Below are 20982 nucleotides of genomic sequence, written 5' to 3'. Positions count from 1 at the left end.
TCAATAGAAGTATAGTGTCTAGATCAAGAGAAGTAATAGTGCCACTGTATTCTGCTCTGGTCAGGCCCCACCTAGAATATTGTGTCCAGTTCTGGGCGCCACAATTCAGAAAGGACATTGAGAAACTGGAGCGTGTCCAAAGGAGGGCGACAAAAATGGTGAAGGGTCTGGAAACCATGCCCTATGAGGAACGACTTAGGGAGCTGGGGATGTTTAGCCTGGAGAAAAGAGAGGCGATATGATAGCCCTGTTTAAATATTTGAAGGGATGTCATATTGAAGAGGGAGCAAGCTTGTTTTCTGCTGCTCCAGAGAACAGGACCTGGAACAATGGATGCAAGTTACAGGAAAAGAGATTCCACCTCAACATTAGGAGGAACTTCCTGACAATAAGGGCTGTTCGACAGTGGAATGCACTCCTTCCTCGGAAGGTCTTTAAACAGAGGCTGGATGGCCATCTGTCAGGGATGCTTTGATTTGGATTTCCTGCATGGCAGAAGGGGGTTGGACTGGATGGCCCTAGTGGTCTCTTCCAACTCTACGATTCTATGATTCTATGATTCTAAGTGGTAGTTCTGCTACCCCACCCTTCTGCTAAAGTCCAAAATTCCACAAGAAGTAGGGTATCTGTGTGTGTCCTTGCTATTTCCACACTCCCAGTGCATCAGTTGTTATGCTGCAGGCACTGGTAAGTATCCATACACCATCCCAGCATGCACAACTGCATGTGCAACTGTAACACTTGGAATTCTGCTTACACAAGAGTGATCTGAACACAGTAAAGCAATGGCTGAAAAAGTACAAGCACATGCATAAGGGGGTTTCCATGCCAGGCAGTTATCTTGAACAAACCGAAAGGTTTATCATGTAGAAGATGGAGTGAGCTTGTTTTCTGGTGCTTTTGAGGGAGGACCTGAACCAATGTAATGGAATCAGAAGACATTAGGAAGAACATCCAGAGCTGTTTCACAGTGGAATAACTTACGCAAGAAGATGGTAAATTCTCTTTCCATGAAAGTTTTTAAACAGAGGTTGGATGCCCACCTTTCAGTGACGCTTTTGCACAGGATTGCTGCATGTCAGTGGGTTGGATTGGATGGCTGTTGAGGTTCCTTTCAGCTTGGTGATTCTCTAACACTTTGGGTCTCATTCCCAAAATGAAATCCACAAGGAAAACAGTTTCAGCCCAGATGTCTACACTGGTGTCAGAACTTGTGATTCTAAAGCTGGCTAAACCAGGTTTAGCTAAAATAAGTGTTGGAGCAAAGACCTGCCCCAGCCTAGAGCCCTGGAAACTATGTCCTTGCACTTTGGGAGTACACTCCCTTCTCTCATTTTTACCCAACAAGGTTTTCTTTGCTTCTCTGTTCATTCTTTATCCCAGGACCATTCAGAGTTGCCCATTGGAGCTGCCGCCACCATGGCCCACGAAATTGGCCACAACTTTGGCATGAGCCACGATGTTGAAGGTTGCTGTGTGGAGGCCACAGCGTCCCAAGGTGGCTGTGTGATGGCTGCTGCAACTGGGTAAGATGGTGTGTAGCTTTTTGGGACTAGCTATCGTGGAGGTATTTTGTAAATACCTAAGAAGCATGACCCTTTTACACTGAGCAGCTCTTTTGTTTGAGCATTTGACTTCCCCAAGGACACCCAGTGGGTTTCCATGCCCAAGCTGGGAATCAAACCCGCATCACATCCCTGCACTATATATAATGTGTGTGTGTGTGTGTGCGCGTGCGTGCGTGCGTGCATGCATGCGTGCATACATTCACCAGATGCTCACAGACAATGTAATGTGCGTGCCTATTAGGGGAAGTTGCCATGTTTTTAGCCACACTGGGAGAAGTATTTTTAATAATAACAACAACAACAACAACAATGTTTATTTATAACACCTTTTCCACCAAAGGGCAGAACATCAAACATATATAATCAAAAACAGTCAATAAAACACATTACTGTACTATAAAATGCTAAAATGCTAAAGTACTAAAATAGTCTAATTCCAAAACAAACTCCTCCTGTATTGGAACTCACTTCCTGTTGCAAAGCAGAGCAAGGAAAATTTGTGGATGATAACTGCCAGAAAACCAGAACAGCGTAAGAGTGATGTAACTTTTGCATTGGATTCATAGGTTGCTCCAGGCTTAGTTAATGGATCTTGAGAGAACATGAAGGGCTAGAGTTTAGTTTTGCTTCGAAAGCACCCAAACACAGACGCTGAGCAAGCTTTGTCTCGGCGTGATGCAGATGTGCAATACTAGACAGTAAAGCGTTCTTGAAAGTGTGTCTTCTGTGCTAAATGATAATGAACTTTGTTGAACTTCCTTTTAAATGGGGTGATGTGAGTCCCAGCACTGCATGGCTTTTGTTTCCGAATGGATACAACTCTCAGTGACTTGGATTTTTCCCCTCTTCAGTTTAGAGGGTGGGAATTCTCTCCTTCCATCTTGTGCACTTCTCTCTTCCAGTAACATGGAGCCTTGCTGGTTGGAAGAACATCAGCAGCTGTAAATTAAAGCCAGCTTTCTTTACATTGCAAGGCAGCTGGGTTGCAGACAGCTGTATGGTAGCAAGGAGAAGTTGTTAAGCAAGAGGCAGGGAAGGGGAAGAGAGAGGCCAAATGAGGACTCAATCAGAAGAGTGCCATTTGTAACCTCTTCTTAAAATTAAGCCATGCACGGAGTGGCAGGCCAAGGTTTTGCATCTGTTAAGCACATTGACGCAGTCCTGCAAAGAACAGTGTGGTTTCTCCCAGCCAGAAAACTTTGCACAGGGAAACTTCTGTGTGCATGCACACATACATGTGTGTGTGTTTGTAAGCGTATGGCCTCAACATTGAGCCTGAGATTATCACACTGTTCTTAAACAGTGGGATATAAGCGAGATCTTATTGCACCACATCTTGGCTACGTATCCTGTAGTCAATCTGTGCTTCTGCTGTTGCTTTTCACGAATGGGAAAATCCCATGAATAGCTGCTAGTACCACAGTTAACCTGTTATTGAAGTATGTGCCATAGGTTATTCAGGATAATTCAGAGAGAAGGGGATTTAAACCAATTTCACTGCACACACACACCCCATTCCCAATGAAAGTAAGACTTCTTACTCCTGAGCAGGCAATCATTTTGTCTTGGGCAGGGGAAAGGGGACTGAAACAGGTTTCTCTTCACCTTTCCCAGTGAAAGCAAGGGGCTGTGCAGACTGCCCCAAAGGGGCCCTGATCTGGCCTTTGCAGGGCTCAATAGCCACGGCATTGCGGCTTTATGCCTCTCCTTCAGCGCTGTGTTGTGTGGATGCAGTGCCAGAGGGACACGTGATGCCACATGCTATGTGGTGTGTCAGGCGGTGTCATATCGCTTGGGGGCAGAGCTGGGGCATGCGTCATATGGATGGCAGACCGCGACTCCGCCCCCAGGGTGCCCTTTTGCGGCAGTGATGCACAGCCCCAAGACTTCTTAGAATCATAGAATCATAGAATAATAGAGTTGGAAGAGACCACAAGGGTCATCCAGTCCAACCCCCTGCCATGCAGGAAATCTCTTATTCTTATTCCTGAGGAGGCAATCATTTTGTCTTGGGCAGGAGAAAGGAGATTGAAACAGGTTTCTTTGCACCATTCCCAATGAAAGCAAGATTTCCTGCATGGCAGAATGGGATTGGACTAGATGGCCCTTGTGGTCTCTTCCAATTCTATGATTCTGTGATTCTATGATTCCTACTCCTGAGGAGGCACTCATTTTGTCTGCAGCCACACTCCATTCCCAACAAAAGCAAGACTTTACTTACTTAATCTCAGATAGCTGGTGGGTAAATGGAACAGTAGTGCAATAAGATGCATGGGCAACCTGTTATCAATTCACAGTTGTATGGTGATGCGAAAAGAATCGTTGCTGTTTCGTGTGTTTAAAAAGCAGCAACAGCACCAGAAGGAAGCTTTGTGCGATAATCTCCTGTGTTGTTGACACAAATAGTTGTAACAGTGGCTTGGGCATTGGATCAGCTGTTAAGCCATTGATGGGAGAATTAAAACATGAAAGAGAGACTAGAACAAGAACCAGTCGATTCAGGTTACAAGAAAAAAGACTCCAGCCAAACATTAGAAAGACTTTAAAAAACAACAACTGTAAGAGCTGTTTGATAGTGGAATAGATTGCCTCAGAGAGATATGGATTCTTATTCTTTGGTTGGATGGGCATCCTTCAGAAGTGCTGCAATAGTGTATTCCTGCTTAGCACAGGTTTGGTTCCCAAACTTTGGTCCTCTAAGTGTTTTGAACTTCAGTTTCCAGAAGCCTTAGCAAGCTTGGCCAACAGGTATGAAATCTGGAATCTGAAGTCCTGAACATCTGAAGGACCAAGGTTTGGGAACCGCTGGACTAGACAGCCCTTGCAGTGCTTCTAACTCTGTGGTTCTGTTTTGATGATTTTCAGTTGTTTGGAGGGGAGTATATTTAAATGCAAAATTGCTTCTTAGGAGCCCCAGGATGCATGGATCCTGATTCTAAGGAGGTCAGATCCAGTACATGGAAGCAAAATATTCTAAGGAATTAATCTTAGGAAGTGTCCCTGGGCTGGAAGTGGCCATGGTAGGCGACAGCTTCATAAATAACCTGCACTGGGTTTTATAGTGCTTGACACAGGCTTCGTGGCCAGCAATTCTCTGGATTCATTGCCCAGTTTCTCCAAATGAAAAGGATTAATCAATTTTGCTTTGAACTGGATTTACTTTCAAAGTAAATTTTGTTTAGCTTTGAAGAAACCCGTTATGCAAAACCCAAAGAGGAGGAAGACTGGATGGTTTTCTGCAAACCATGTTTGCAAATTCACACTTAAATAGGCCCTTAAATATTCTTCATTGTGGTTGTCAGCCATAAATATTCCCACACCAATTAATATACTTTTAACTAAAAATACATCCCACCCCCCCGGCCATCTCCACTCTCATATAATGTATTAAAACCATTGGTGGTTTGCTTGTTATGAAGTAATTAGGGCACCCACTTGTATTAAAGTGTGTTAGGGCTGTTAGGCTGTGTGTGTGTGTCTTTGCTTGTTTTTGAGTGTTTATATATGTGTTGTCATTATTCTTTATTAATTAAAACATTTATATCTCCCTCAATATCTGAAGATCTCAGGACGGCTTACAATAAAATCCATTTAAAACAACAAATAATAATAAACATACAGTCACACTTGGAACTTGTGGGGGATCCGTTCCAGACCCCCTCGTGAGTTCCAAAACTTGCGCATATTCAAGCCCCATAGGCTTGAATGGGGTGCATGCATGCAGGGCGTGTAACACGGACGAGTGCCCCATTGGGGTTAATGGCGGTTACCCCTCTGTGGTTTTTCAAATCCGCAGACTTGAAGGGGCAACTGTGTATATAAAGAGGCATTTCCTCAAGTATTGATTACATAGGATCATAAAATATTAGGAGATTATTACACAAGGGCTATTTACACTTTAATAACACTATTCTAACATTTTTAGCAAGAACGATACAGTGACGAAATTGCAACACTTACTTTCACACAGTGTCACAATAACAGGGCATTAACGAATCACGAATGGTGAAATAGCACTTTTACATTCCACATGTCAAAAGAAGGGGTTGTGATTGAAAAGGGGGGGGACGGGTAATCTCTCACCGCTAAGAAACTCTCCTGTGACTCACAAGTGTGACACAGGAAGTTATTCTACTGAATGGCACACTGGGGGACTGGGAGATTCAATTTACAGTCACCCCTCCAAGTCTGTGGACTTGATATTCATGAGAGGCGACAGTATGCTTGTGGCACACACATTGAATGTACGCACCTCATTCAAGCCTATGGGGCTTGAATATGTGTACATTTTGGAAGTCGCAGGGGTGTGTGTGTGTGTCCGGAATGCATCCTCCATGAGTTCCAAGGGTCAACTGTATTTCCGGAAGGTTTAATGACCAGTTCTCAATGCTGCTATTGATATGTGATTGTCTTTCACACATTTGCTATAGTGCTAAGGAAGTGCTCTTGGCAAGCCATTAATGCTTTTTTGTCATTAATGAGACGTTGCACTAGCACAGCGCTTTGATAATGGGACAAATACAGTATGTGCACGACATTGTGTGAAAATCTTCCTGCGATCGCGCAAACATGACAAGAGCATAGTGTTTTTATCCTGTTTCTTATCCCTGTATGATCATCTCAGAGTTGGAAGAGACCCCAAGGGCCATCCCAACCATATTCTGCAGTGCAAGAACATACAATCAAAGCAGCCCCTGACAGATGGCCATCCAGCCTCTGTTTAATAACCTCCAAAGAAGGAAACTACACTACTCTCTAAGTACTGTCAAACAACTCTTACTATCAGGAAATTCCTCCTAATGTTGAGCTGGCATCTCTTTTCCTGTACAGTAGTTTGAATCCATTGCTCTGTGTCCGTGTTACTACCATTTTCTGTTATAAATAATCATGCATAATTTATTTTCCTCTCTGTCCTTAAATTGTGGTCTTTTGATTATTATTATTTTGTCTGTGTAGCCTTTCCTTAAGGAATATCTTGAGCCTTCTGTTCTTCGCATACCAGGATTAACGGACAAACCTTCCTTTGGCTTTCTCCTCTTTGTCTCTTTCGGCAGCTACCCTTTCCCAAAAGTGTTCAGCTCCTGCAGCCGGAGGCAACTGGAGAGTTATTTCCAGAAGGGAGGCGGCATGTGTCTCTTCAACATGCCCGACACCAAGGACCTGGTGATGGGCAAGAAGTGCGGCAATGGATTCCTGGAGGATGGGGAGGAGTGTGACTGTGGGGAGATAGAGGTATGTTTTTAGGTGGTTAAATTTCAGAAACTGTGCTGGGCCAGGTGTCCTTCACCATTACTTATACGCCTTCCTCATCCTTGCCAGCCCCGACCCCCACTCCAGCTAGCCATGCCCCCAAGCTCTGCCCTCCATTTCTGACCTAAAGAGTAGAAAACATTCCTTTCAAACTACAGCTGAGACCTTGTCTGCAGGGGCCAAAAGTCCCATCTGTCCCCCATTCTGGTATCGTTCTATTCAGATGATATACGTCCCAAACCCTAGTTCTGGTGCAAACAATGCAGATGACGACTGGCATGTTCTGCACCAAAACCAGTCTAAAAGGTAAAGGTAAAGGTTTCCCCTTGACATGAGTGTCTAGTCACATCCAACTGTAGGAGGCAATACTCATTTCTATTACTAAGCCGAGGAAGCCAGTGTTGTCAAAGATGACTCTGGTGGTCATCTGGCCAGCATGACTGCACAGAACGCTGCTTCCTTCTCACCAAAGTGGTGCCTATTTATCTACTTGCATTTGCATGCTTTCAAACTGCTAGGTTGGCAGACGCTGGGACAAGTGATGGAAGCTCACTCCGTCACGTGGTACTTGGGCTTTGAATTGCTAACTTCCAACCTTCTGATCATCACAATTGGCATCAGAACCAAGATATACCACTCTTAACACACATAAAAAGTATATCTATTACTCCAAACCTTCAGGGAAAATGTAGAGTCCTCCATTCCCACGCTGTCATGGTTGCCCACACAGTGTCCCACTGAGCTGCTCCTAAGGTCAGAACAAGTGCATTCGCCACTGCAGGTCATTAAATCTGCATCTGCTGCAGGTCATAAAATCACAGAATCATAGAGTTGGAAGAGACCACAAGGGCCATCAAGCCAAGTCCTGCCAAGCAGAAACACTAATCCAAACATCACGCTGGCTCTCTAGGGCTCTGGGAAACCAGGGTTCAAATTGCCACTCAGCCAGGAAAACTCAGTGTCCTTGGGCAAGTCGCACTCTCTCAGCCTTAGAGGAAAGCAACGGCAAAGCGCCCATGAATAAATATTGCCAAGAAAACCCTAGGATAGGGTTTCAAGCAACAACAAAATGAATCACACATTCAAATGGCATTAAAACAAAAAGTCTGTTTGGCACAGTTAAACGATAAAAGAGGCATCGAAGCACCAGTAATACCAGCAAAATACAGCAAAATACGTTGGATGGTGATGTCTCTTTGTGTGTCTGAATAAAGAATTGGAGGTGTCTGGCAGTTAGCAAACCACAGTGACATTTGTTACAGGGAAAATAATTTTACACTGTTTCATTCAAGCTTTAAATTTCCTAGCCAACGGAGATGAAATAGCATCCTGCAAAATAAGAAACAGGTAACAAATTATCTTTACAAGCAGGAAGGAAGGGGAAAAGGGGGCAAATGCCAGCCAAAGTACCACGGAGGCATCTTTATATGTCAAGATGGTTTGGAAAATACACAAAAACCAAACAAACCATTCTGCAAGTTGGATTTATTAGCGACCGTTCAAGTCTGGCCATATTTTTGCAAATATGTCTGTGTGTTTATGAACATTTACGCTTATCTTAAAATGGCAGCAGGAGGGAGGCAGACAAGAACAAGGCCCAATAAAGGGGCAGCAATTTTTATAAGGCATTTGCCCTGCGCTGCCTGGATTTATAGTGATGGTTTATGGCTTAAATGAAGCACTTAAGGTTTTAAATGAAAGCTTGAGCTATCAAACCGACAGTCCTCAAAATCTGTTTTGTACCAAGTTCCATGGTCCCAAATTGTGTACAAGGCTATTCAGTGTTGCCTAGCCTAGTGCTGATGGTTTCATTCATGATTTGAATGAAACAACGATTTCTGGGGTAGCATCTACAATCCATAAAATTTGCTGTACATCAAGCTCCATGCAAAATGGAGCAAAACCAGTAATTCCACCTTCCCATTCCCTGCACAAAATTTGCTGACTTGGATAAGTTTGAAATTTTATTTATTTATTTATTGGATTTCTATCCTGCCTTTCTCTGAAAATGGGATTCAAGACAGCTGTAACATCAAGTGTAGTCAAAATCAGGTTGTAAATGTGCATTTTGGAGCTGGAGATGATGATGAGGAGGAATCAGAGTTTCTGGGTGGAAAAAACAAAAGCAATGGGAAGATAAACATCTGAATGAAGTCACCATCGACAGGATCACAATAGCACCATTACAGAAAGTGAAATAATGATCATGATAACAACAGCCATAGCATTTACATTTCTGTACCACTTGGGCCCAGAGTACTTGGAGGACCGCGTCTCCCCATATAATCCGCCCCGCACACTCAGGTCAGGGGGAAAAATCTTTTGAGCGTTCCCAAGACAAAATTTGTACTAACGGCACAAAGGGCATTCTCTGTGGCAGCCCCGCAATCTTGGAACGCTCTCCCTGAGGAACTCCGCTTAGCCCATCCCTGGAGTCGTTCAAGAAGAACCTGAAGACTCATTTATTCTGTCAAGCCTTCCCTCACATGTCCTGACTGCTTTTCCCCTATGTACTGTCTGTTGTATTGTATTGGATTTTTTAGATTGATTAGTAATTTTTGATTGATTCTATGTGGATTTTAATTGATGTATAGTTATGCTGGTTTTATTGGGGGTGTTTTTCATTGTGAAGTTGTTTTTAATCTGTATTGTATCGCATTTGTATTGCCTGTAAACCGCTGTGATCGTGGGAACAGCGGTATAGAAATAAAATCTCAATCAATCAATAGTGAACTCAGCACTATCTAAGCCAAGGGAAGAAGATCTGTTGATGATGTCATCATCATCATCATCATCACCACCACTTCTAAAAAATGTTTGTTCAGGAGGTATCTCCAACTACTTCAGGAGGTATGGACTGGGTTCAAAACCTTACTTTTAGATAACCCTCTAAATGTGGTGATGCTATAATCAAGCGTGCAGCGTCTTCTTCTTTTTTAATATATATCGTTATTGCATTAAGAAAAAACCCCATATAAACACACATATACACATAACTGCAGATTACATTTAAACAAACATACATAAGACATAAACAATCAAACCAACATTTAAAAGAAGATGTCCAAATTCCAAAGTGACCTCTATTACTAAGCTTCTTGTGTTACAACAGACTGACAAATGGAGAGAAATATTGTAACTTATAGTATAGTTTGATGCACAAGGAAAGAGACAACATTTTAAAGGCAAAAGTGTGATGGGGAATTTGAAAGCTGAGGTGCTTACATGCCCTGGGTGCTATAACAGCTTTCAGTTGATTAGTTTTAAAAATTGCATTTTAACTGTTTTATTACGTTTGTGTGTGTGTAAACCGCCATATGATTGAAAGGTGGTCTAGTTATACATATAATTAATGTGTTCTTCCTCCTCCCCATGTTTGTTCACTTTTGCAGGAGTGCACAAATCCTTGCTGTAACCCACACAACTGCACCCTGAAATTTGGAGCGGAGTGTGCCCATGGGGACTGTTGCAAGAGCTGCAAGGTAACCTCAAATCCTCTCTCCAGCTGATGTTACAGTGCAGCTAGGAAGTAGTTCATTTCTCTAATGAGTTACTTTGGTAACTAATTACTTTTCAAAGTAATTTTGACTGTAGCAGCCATGGCTGTAATTCACAATTTTCAGTGGAACGAGAACAGGTTTTTTACCTGTAAGTTGTTATTTGAATGGGTGTGTTGTTGACAGGCTGAGCACAGGGTTGGGAGGAGGAAAGTCACTTGGGTGACTGCCTCCTGTTGCAGTCCAGAAAGCTTGCCTTGTCATTTCTTTTGCTTTTCTCACATGGTTTCCAAGTTGCAATATCTGAACTCGCCACTTGGGGGGATCAGAGAGCACTTTCCCTGTGTTTTCTAATTGCACAAAAATAACAATCACCGAGTGCAATAACAGATGATCAGAGTGATGAGTTGAATAAATACAGTGGACTGTATCTGCTGGGGTTTGGTTCCATGGATACCAAACTGCATAGCTGCTCAAGTCCCGTTCTGTACAATCTTTCATTCCATTCTCATACGTAAATACATTTCCCCAAAGCTTTTTATGTGGTGGGTGAGATTGTTAGGGGTTTTGTGCAGTTTGTTGTTGTGTGCCTTAAAGTCATTTCCAACTTTTGGCAACTCTAAGGTGACCCTATCACAAGGTTTTCTTGGCACTGATGGCATTAAAAAACTTTCATGACTTTCTGGAGAAAATTTCATTTTCACAACAATTTAATATACAAGCAAAAGAGAATTGTTGTTTGATTGATTAATTTGCTGCCTTTCTCCTAATAGGAGACCAATGGCAGATTGCAGTAGCAGCTGAAAACCAAAATGCAACTAAAACAGTGCAAATAAAACATAATGTAAATAAAATATAAAAGTGAAAAGAAATTAAATTTAATTTCAAATTTAATTGAAAAGTTGATTTGAAAGCATTTCAAAACATAAAGAACAAAAGGTTATGCAAACATGACATACTTTTGCACAAAAGCAATAGCGGCTGTTCAGACGTTGGTGCTTTAGAACATCTTTCCTTGTTGTTTTTCATTCTTCTAGACTCCATGGGAATTACCTCTGTATCTTTTTTCTCTTTCTGGGGTTGTTGGTAGTTAAAGACGGCTGGGACCATGTGCCGAGAACCAGCCGGATCCTGCGACCTCCCAGAATACTGCACCGGGGCTTCTCCGTATTGCCCCACCAATGTGTACTTGCTAGATGGCTCAACCTGCTCCTATGGGGAGGCATATTGCAACAATGGCATGTGCATGACCCACCACCAACAGTGTGTCCAGCTGTGGGGCCCAGGTGAGCAATTCCCTCTCCCCCTCATGTCTTTTCTGCACCTTCAGTTCAATGAATTCAACCAGTTCAATGAGACTGGGGTGCTGGAGGAATGCATGATTCCTCCTCTTGGTCTTTCTGCACTGTAACTTTTTATTCCGACTTTCCTTTGCTGTCCTTTGCTCCACAGGTGCCTCCCCAGCTCCAGATGCATGTTTCCAGGACGTCAACAGGGCTGGAGATATGTACGGCAACTGTGGCAAGGACAAACACGGCCACTACGTCAAGTGTGCTTTGAAGTGAGTGTTATTGTGTGACCAGTAGAGATTTAATTCTTGCTTATGAAAGTGAATAAAGATCATAGGCCTGGTTTGCACGGCTGGAATACAGCAGCTTGACACTACTTTAACTGTCATGGCTCAAAGCAATGGAATCCTGAGACTGAGATATGGGCCTGTCTCATATGCCAAGCAATCGGGTTGGAATAATAATTCCTTAGGAGGAGGCTGGCCATATGAGGCTTCCTCTAGTCCTAGAATCCTAGAATTGGAAGAGACCTCAGGGGCCACCCAGTCCATCCCCATTCTGTCCTGTAGGAACACGCCATCAAAGCACTCCCTGTGACAGATGGCCATATATATATATATATATATATATATATATATATATATATATATATAAAATATTTATTTATTTATACCCAGCTCTATAGCCAAAAAGCTATCAGGGCAGCTGACAAATTGTCAATTAGACATTTCCCTGCCATCCAGACTCTGTTTTTAAAGGAGATTCCACCAGCCTCCTAGGCAGCATCTTCCACTGTTGAACAGCTCTTGCTGTCAAGAACTTCCTCCTAATGTTTAGATGGAATCTCTTTTCCTGTAGTTTACCTACTGCCCAGATACTTCAGAGCCAGTGTGATGTAGTGGGCTGAGTGTTGGATTGTGACTCTGGAGAGCAGGGTGCGAATCCCCACTTGGCCGTGGAAAACCATTGGGTGACCTAGGGCAAGTCACATTCTCTCAGCTTCGGAGGAAAGCAAAGGCAAACCTCCTCTGAAAAAATCTTGCCAAGAACACCCTGTGATTGATTCACCTTAAGGTCACCATAAGTCAGAAATGACTTGAAAACACACAACAAAAACAACAACAACCAGTAATTCAGGAGACTTGACTACCACTGCAAGTATAGAAAAGTCTTGCCTCTAGTTATTCTTCCCAGCGGGGTTTCTGAACTGTATTTGAAAACCAGTTTTTCAACAGAGAAACCAATAACGGAGGTTATTACTTTCCTGTCTACTAGCCCCCAAGACGTGACCTTTTATATGACAAAACCCCAAGGCTTTGTTTCTGTCTTGGGTCTTGGCTTGTTTATTTGATCAAATTGTAGAGCAGCCTCTCCCAACCGGGTATCCTTCAGATGTGCTGGATCACTCCAGCCATACTGACAGTGGATAACAGGAGATATAGTCCCACACATCTTGTGTGAAAGACTGCTCTAGAGATTGCACTAAACTGAAGAACTGCAACTCCAGATACAGGCATACCTCAGTCCATCTGTTGTATAAGCAACTCTCCACAGAGCTCTTGACTTGTAGCCCATTGAAGTCCAATTCACATTGGCCAACCTGGATGCACAAAGGATCCAGCCTCTTTGACAAGGAGTTGGATGGCACACCCTTTCAGTCCCCCTTTCAAGCTCTGTCTTTTAACTTATTTCCCAGGGATGCCAAGTGTGGGAAGATCCAGTGCCAGAGCTCAGCTGCAAAACCCAAAGGGACCAACACCATCTCCATGGATACCACCATCCGGTTTAATGGGCGGGAGATAAAGTGCCGAGGGACCTTGGTTTATGCCACCAATGATGATGAAGGGGACATGGCTGACCCGGGACTTGTGACGACGGGGACCAAGTGTGGAGATGGAATGGTGAGTACTCTATGAGCTGAGGCATTAGCCAAGGCAGTCCCAAGTATGTTTTCTATACTGTACATTATATCAGGCAGACTGGTACTGCAGCCAACTTGGCACTCTTGAATCTTGAGTCTGTGAGCCTCCCAGTGGAAACAGTGCTGCAGTGGCACAGGACACAAGTTCACAGGATCCTGGTTTACTGTTTCCAAAATCTGTGGGTACTTCAAGTCTTCACTTCCCATGTCTCTGCAAGTTGGAGTATGGGAGAGATGGTCATAGATAGCATAGTGTAGTGGTTTGAGTGCTAGAGTAGGATTGTGAGAGTCCAGGTTTCAAATCCATGACCAGTTGCAGAAACCCAGTGGGTGATCTTGGGCAAGTTATGTTCCCTTAGATGCAAAGTATGGCAAGAGCAAAACCCCTCTGAACAAATCTGAAGAAGGTAACCCAAGGGTATGTTTTTAGAGCCATTGTGGTATTATGGTTTCATTGCTGGACTAGGACTCTGGGAAACAAGAGCTGAAATCCCCATTCAGTAATAAAGACCATTGGATGACCTTAGGCAAGTCACACACTCTCAGCCTCAGAGGAAGGCATTGGCAAACTTCCTTGCCCAGAAAATCCTAACATAGTCTTGCCAAAGTTTTAGATCCTTATGGCAACCCTAAGATAGTCAGAATACAGGTGTACTCTTCTGAATTCTTTCAGGAGTGGACATAATATATCTATATGTCCCTCTTATGGTGCTCCCCAAAAAGAACTCAGTTTAACACGATGGCTGCATTCTATCTAATTCTTCTAGCCTTTTCTACTCTTTATTCAAGGTTGTGGATGTGGAATTGCACACAGTAGAGTCCAGCACTGAAACCACAACACCATCTTGGCTCTAAAAATATAGCAGCTATAGGATTATCTTGGTCAGATTTGTTTAAAGGGAGTTTGCCCTTGCCTTCCTTAGTCTGAAAGAATCTTTGCACATGCAATTATGCTTTCATGTGAACATTGGTTGTGCATTGGTTTGTGGCTTTGGTTGCAAGGTGTTGTCATGCAACACAAAGTATGCATAAGATATTGTGAGAATTCATGTTACGTAATCTCAGTGTAAGGTCTTGGCTCTTTTATCTAAAAGAAGCAATTTTAAAATGTATTTTGTTCCCCTTTTCTGAGCCAAGAGCTGCACTGCAATATCCAAAGAATGAAATCCAAAGGATCCAATCTACAACCAATCCATGCTAAGTGTAGGAGTTGTGGATCAAATCAGTTCACACTGGAATCCTCAAAGATTTACTTTTTAAAGAATCCTTAGTCATTATGACCTTACCTGACTTCAAGGAAATTCCAATTTCAGGTATGCAAAGACCAGCAGTGTTTGAATGCCTCATTTTTTGAACTGGACAAATGCATCTCCAAATGCCACGGACATGGGGTGAGTAGCCAGCCAAGGCCTTTGAATGTTTCTGGGATTATACTCACATCGGAACGCAGTTTAAAGACAAGGAGACCCGTAGAGGCCCAGCTTTTTCAGTAACAGAAAATATAACATGGACTGTCTTGTAGAACAAGTTACTTCCAATGGTGATGGACTGTTCTTCATCTGAGGTTTCTAAGCAGAGGGTGCATGGCCATCTTTCAGGCATGCTTGAACTGTGGATTTTCTGATTTGGTAGAGGATTGGACTGTATAGACTTTAAGGTCTATTCCAGCTCTACAGCTTTTTCAGTTTATGATTTCTGGAGTGGATTTAAAGCCTTTGGTTTTAAACACTTACAAAGCAATTTGTGGCAACCATCACTGAGCTGTAGTATATGTTTCTACATCCACCTCTCCTAGTATTACTCTGTTAGGAGTGGTTTGATAGTGTATTCCTGCATGGCAGGAGGTTGGACTCTTCCAACTCTAGGATTCTGTGATTTCTGCAAAACCAAAATATCAGAAATATGTCTGTTTTTTTTTTAAAAAAAGGAAATCTCTCCTCTCTTCTCCTCTCCATATTTCTTCTATAAAGTTTATCGAATCATAGAATCATAGAGTTGAAAAGGAGCACAAGGGCCATCCAATCCAGCCCCATTCTGCCATGCAGGAAGACAGAACCAAATTTTACAGTCAAGCATTTAGAAATGTTTAGGAGAAAAACAGGCTGAGCCGTCTATTTTGGCCCTTAGTCATTTTTTCTTTCCTTCATTCTTACATGCAAAGACAAATAATTTAAAACGTTTTCTCTGTTGGATACGTTAACCAGAATTCATCATGTTTTTCAGTTATTTTCCAGCTTGCAGGACTTTTTTCCCCCCTGAAAAGTTTGCACGAAAAGCTTGGTGTTGTACAAAAACAAGTTGCTTTGCACAAAACCGAGTCCAGGAAATAAACTTTAAATTCCATTTGCGACACAAAGAGCTACTACCTTTGAGATCCAGTTTATCTTGATGTACCGAGACACCCTTTCTCATCAGATGAGAAAAATCGCTGTTTATTCTCCTAGTATCTTGAGTTAAATTAACAGTAGAAACAAAATTGTTTGCAGGTATTTGCTAGTGACATGACTTAAGAGCTCTTTGGGTCTGAAACGAATGACTTTTGAATACCGCTAAGCTTTTGTAGGTATAGAGGCTGGAAAAGAAGCATCCTCAAATGGAAATCCCATTGCTCCTAATGAAAATGCTGCATTCACGTTATAGATGTGGAATATAAAGCAGAGGAGAGGAGGATTTAGGCATTAATGGTGAACACTGTTTTTGCGGGTCCTGGAAATAATTCTGGTTGATCACTGGGTGATTGTGAATGGATGGCTCCTGGTGCTATTAGTCAAAAGGCATTGTGTATTGATTTTGTCTTCTTTCACCTCCTTAATATTTGTTTTTAACCCGTTAAAAGATAAGATTGGGAAAGTGGAGGTTGCACTTATTTGGAAGGGCTTATTTGGAAGCACCCACAGTAAAGTATTGTATTGCATTTGAAGGGTTTATTTTCTGGGGTCTGCAAACTGTGTTGTTGTTGTGATGGTGGTTCAGTGAAACAAACATCAAGTTTATCCAAAATCATCTCCAACTCTTCTAGGTTTGCAACAGCAACCGGAATTGCCACTGTAATGCTGGTTGGGCTCCTCCGTTCTGTGAAAAGCCGGGGCTGGGAGGCAGCGTGGACAGTGGCCCTGTGCAATATGACAGTGAGTTCCAAACACCCTCAAATACTTGCATGAAACAAGAGGAGAATATGCCTTTGAGGCTTTTGACATCAATGGGTCATTGCCATCAAGTTGGCTTTGACTAAAGGACACTGCAAATGGGAGACCTCTAAAGCTGCTGCTGCATTGCAGATATAAAATAGTTTGACACTACTATAACTTCTATGGCATAATGCTATGGGATTCTGGGATTTGTAGTTTGGTGGGGCACCGTTGCTCTCTGACAGGGAAGGCTAAATATATCAGAAAACTACTGATCCCCAGGATTCCATGGCATTGAGAGACAGCAGTTAAACATGGTGTCAAGTTGCATTATTTCTACAATGTAGATGCTCCCCATGACACCCTGTTATTGATAACTCTTCTGTGGTCTTGCAAACCCAGGGCAGTGGCCTTGCAAACCCCAGCCATACTTCTTTGATTGAGTCAATCCACCTGTAATGCGGTCTTCTTCTTTTCCTACTGCCTCCCACTTTATAGAGCATTATCGTCTTTTCCAGTGAATCATGCTGTCTCATGATATGTCCAAAGTACAATAGCCTCGGTTTAGCCATTTTGGCTTCTAGGGAGAGGCCAGGTTTGATTTGCTTTTGGACCCATTTATTGCTCCTTGGTATCTCTAGAACGCTCCTCCAGCATCACATTTCAAATGAACGAAATGAGAATCTTGCAAGGAATTTGTCACTTCATCTTCTTTAGAAGAAATCATTGCATGTTCCATTTTCATTCGTCTTTTTCTTAGAGAAACATGAAATAACATGAAATATTAAAAGTATTGCATAGTTTACAGATAGCTGCTCCTTGTCCAGGTTTATGCTGACAGAAGGACCGAGTGATTTACTTTGAGGCAACACATATGGATATAAATGTACTGGGTTGGAATGCATATTTCAGGGGGCTCCTGCTATGTTTGTAGCTTATGAACATAGCTCCCTTGGAACTGTAAAAAACTGGCCTTTTTATTTTCACAGTGGATCAACTCATGGCTTTCTTATAATATTGTTTAACCAAAACATAAAAATATCAATGTTCCAGCAGGCAATATATAGAAACTGCATCGACTAGATAGATAGATAGAGAGAGAGAGCCTAGCTTGATTCCACCATTCCTTGAGGTGCATCTGCACTGTAGAAATAATGCAGTTTGGCACCTGCTTAACTGCCATGGCTCCATCCTACAGCATCCTGGGATTTGTAGTTTGGTGAGACACCAGCACACTTGGCAGAGACTTTGCAAAATTACAAATCCCATGATTCCACAGGATGTAGTTGCAGCACTTAAAGTAGTGTCAAACTGTACAATTTGGAAAGTGTAGATGCACCCTTGGTCTGCGATTGTGCCTGCTCCTGATATAAGGTCCCTCTTTCTTGCTTATCTTCCCACAGATCATGAAACCATCCTGATCACACTGGTGTTGGTTTTCTTGGTGACCCTGGCTGTTATAGCTGCTGGACTCTATGTTTACTACAGACGGGAGAGCTCCTTCCTCAACAAGTGGGTCAAAGACTTAAGGAAGAGCCAGGAGACGTACCGGTGAGTAGTAGTGGGGATGAGGAAGGAGGAAACCACTCCTCAGTATTCCCTTCATCTCATCTCTTCCAGGATTTCTGTGCACTAGCTCTAAGGACTTTATCATGCCAGCCTACTGTCCCACCACAGTCACGCTAGCTGAAGAATGGAAGCATACCAGTTTGGCATTATTTGTTATCGCACTTTTCCCCATGATCATGGTTTGGCAATCCATGTATGATCTGTTTTTCATACTGCCAAATGCACCTTCTGGGAGGAAGGTTGGGAACAAGCAATCACAGCTGTCAAGTGCCTCCTGAAGCTGGCTGATGCATGAATTGGCACACAACAGCTGGCTTAGGGAAGGTGTTGGCAGCCATGATCATCGTTCTTCCCTGCTCCTGAAGTGCATAAGCAGTCAGAACTGCCAACTGCCTCCCAAAGCCGGCTGTTGTGTGAACATGGACACATCTGCTGGCTGCAAGAAGCTGTTGGGAAGAGGGATACAAGCAGAGTCATACCATCTCACACCACATGACTGCCTGAGAAGTGGAACTGCCATGGAAGGGACCTATTGCACAAAGGCTGTAATGGAATAGCAGCCAGACTGAAACCTATTGATAGGTTTTCCCCAGCAGTGAAAAGGTGCACCATAGTAATGGACTGAATGCAAGGCAGCAGTAGGAAAGACATGATGCCATGCCATAAGTACTAGCCAAAAACATATTTATTCTGTTAAAATGTCACTTCTATACCCTCATGTGATAAAGTCATAAGTCAGGGTTAGGCAAAGTGCATTCCATGGGCTTCTTGTGATCTGTGGGATCTGAAAGTGTGGCTTGGAAGCCTCCATACTCCTCTTCCCCCATTTAATATTTTGCACTATTTTGGGGCTAATTTTCACTTGAAAAATGCCCAGACCATCTCCAAAGTCACTGTAAGAGTTGGCTTCCCCCTCAACACCCCCCCCCCCCAAAAGCTTGACTATTCAGAATGGTGGCCAGAAATGAAAACGGTGGGCCAAAATGCAATTACGTGGTCTGATGATGGCCCCTAGCCCTCCACAGTTGCCCACCTCCACTCTAGGTGCAAACCTCAGTGTCTTGAGAGAAACAGTTTCCTATAGAAACATAAAGATGGAGCAAAGGACAATTGCATCGGAGTATGATGCAATTCACTGCATCATTCCCCTAAAGTTAGCAACGTAGCACCCATGTGTGTGTCACAGCGGTACCCCTGGTGCTCAACAGTCCCCTTCCTAATTTAACATTTTAAACTTTTTTAGTGTTATGAGAGAGAGAGAGAGAGAGAGAAAATGAAAGAGAGAGGGAGAGAGAGAGAGAGAAAGAGAGAGAGAGAGAGATCTGCTGGGGTTGATGGGAATAATTATCCTTATGATTTGAATGAATCAAAAGCTGGAGTGGCAGCACATGTAACCTGTAACACTGGTAACATTTGTTTTACACCGATCTTGATGCAAAGTGGACCAAAACCAATAATTTCTAGTAGTTTCGTTGCTGAACTTGCATGAAAATGTTCCCAATGTCAGTTTAAGGATAAATATCAAGTTTCGTTAAAATGCACATTCTAGAATCAAAAATACAGAAATCCAAAGTGCTTGTCTGAGAGATACCTGAAATTGTTGTTGGATTGGATCCAAAACCTTACCACGGTCTTTATTTTTCTCCCATTAGAGAACACACTGTGTGTAGTGACACTGTGCTTGAGCATGTGGAATTGTATAGAATAACAGGCAGCTGAATGCTTTAAATTAAAACATAGACACAGATATGGAGTTCACTTCTCTATTTGATTTGGGAGGTGAATGCAAATGGATTGTTTTACAATGTGTGTGTCTTTATTTCTCCTTTGCGCGTTTTAATTAATGTGTTTAAATTGATGTTGTGCATTGTTTCTTTGTTGTTGTTACCCACCTTGATCCACGGGGAGAAGCGAGTAAGAAAATAATAATAATAACAATAATAACAATAATAACAATGATTATAAATCAATTTACCACCATTTAACTTTCCTTGCCTACTTTGTTTTGCCTTCTTGTATCTCCTAGGCGGAACGGAGTGATGCCTCAGAAGGCAAACCAGGGACACTCTAACTCAGCCTTTACGCTGCAGGATATTTCCTCTCCCTCCATCAACGCTGTCAGCAGAAGCACCAGCCAGGTAAGCAGGCTCCTAAAATAATAATGCAAGTAAACTCAAGCACAAATGGCTAGCTAGCTGTTAGACTGGCTGGACATTTGGTGTGTTTTTGGTTCTCTTGTTCATGCACAAGTTTCCCTATGAAAGGGGATGGTTACTTTTGTATGATGCAGAATAGCCCTATCCAGTTCAAGGTTGCAGAAGTAGAAGTGCACACGTGGAGCAACCACATATTGTTGTGCATGGTTATGCATGTACGTTGTGCACAGATGCACATGAATGCTCACACACATTGTACCTTGTCGTGCATTGCATGTTGTGAAGAGAGATGTGAATACATCCTTGGCTGCACAATGCTCCAACTCACCAACAAGGGAGTGGTGTGCAACTACTTCATATTTCTGACCTGTGTTAAGGGCTGTTTACCCTGGGATTGGGCTGGATCCATCAGATCCACAACTGGTCTCCCAGGATTCGGCCCGATCCTGACCCTGGGGTTTTGGCCTGCATCATCCAAACAGGACAAAGTGTGGATGGTGGGAACGTGAGTCTTTTGGCCTGTGCGGACAGCTCCTATGTTTACCTATGTTGACTATAGGGCTGTACAGACTGGCGGGAGAGGCTGGTCTGGGGATGGAGTCAG

The 20982-nt window shown here is 42.8% G+C and overlaps 1 protein-coding gene across 1 annotated transcript in view; it reads left to right on the top strand.

Moving 5' to 3' along the window:
* ADAM33 (ADAM metallopeptidase domain 33) overlaps positions 1–20982 on the top strand; it is an 86509-nt gene that overhangs the window by 54795 nt on the left and 10732 nt on the right. The window contains exons 11-20 of the mRNA XM_042470126.1: positions 1384–1526; positions 6623–6800; positions 10211–10300; positions 11406–11601; positions 11768–11876; positions 13301–13505; positions 14839–14916; positions 16545–16653; positions 18057–18204; positions 20249–20360. Of these exons, the coding sequence (XP_042326060.1) occupies positions 1384–1526; positions 6623–6800; positions 10211–10300; positions 11406–11601; positions 11768–11876; positions 13301–13505; positions 14839–14916; positions 16545–16653; positions 18057–18204; positions 20249–20360 (1368 nt within the window). The remainder of the gene's footprint in view (positions 1–1383; positions 1527–6622; positions 6801–10210; positions 10301–11405; positions 11602–11767; positions 11877–13300; positions 13506–14838; positions 14917–16544; positions 16654–18056; positions 18205–20248; positions 20361–20982) is intronic.

Source organism: Sceloporus undulatus, chromosome 5, assembly GCF_019175285.1.
Source record: "Sceloporus undulatus isolate JIND9_A2432 ecotype Alabama chromosome 5, SceUnd_v1.1, whole genome shotgun sequence".
In the NCBI taxonomy this organism is placed as follows: Eukaryota; Metazoa; Chordata; class Lepidosauria; order Squamata; family Phrynosomatidae; genus Sceloporus; species Sceloporus undulatus.
This window is presented reverse-complemented; position numbering and strand designations above follow the sequence as displayed.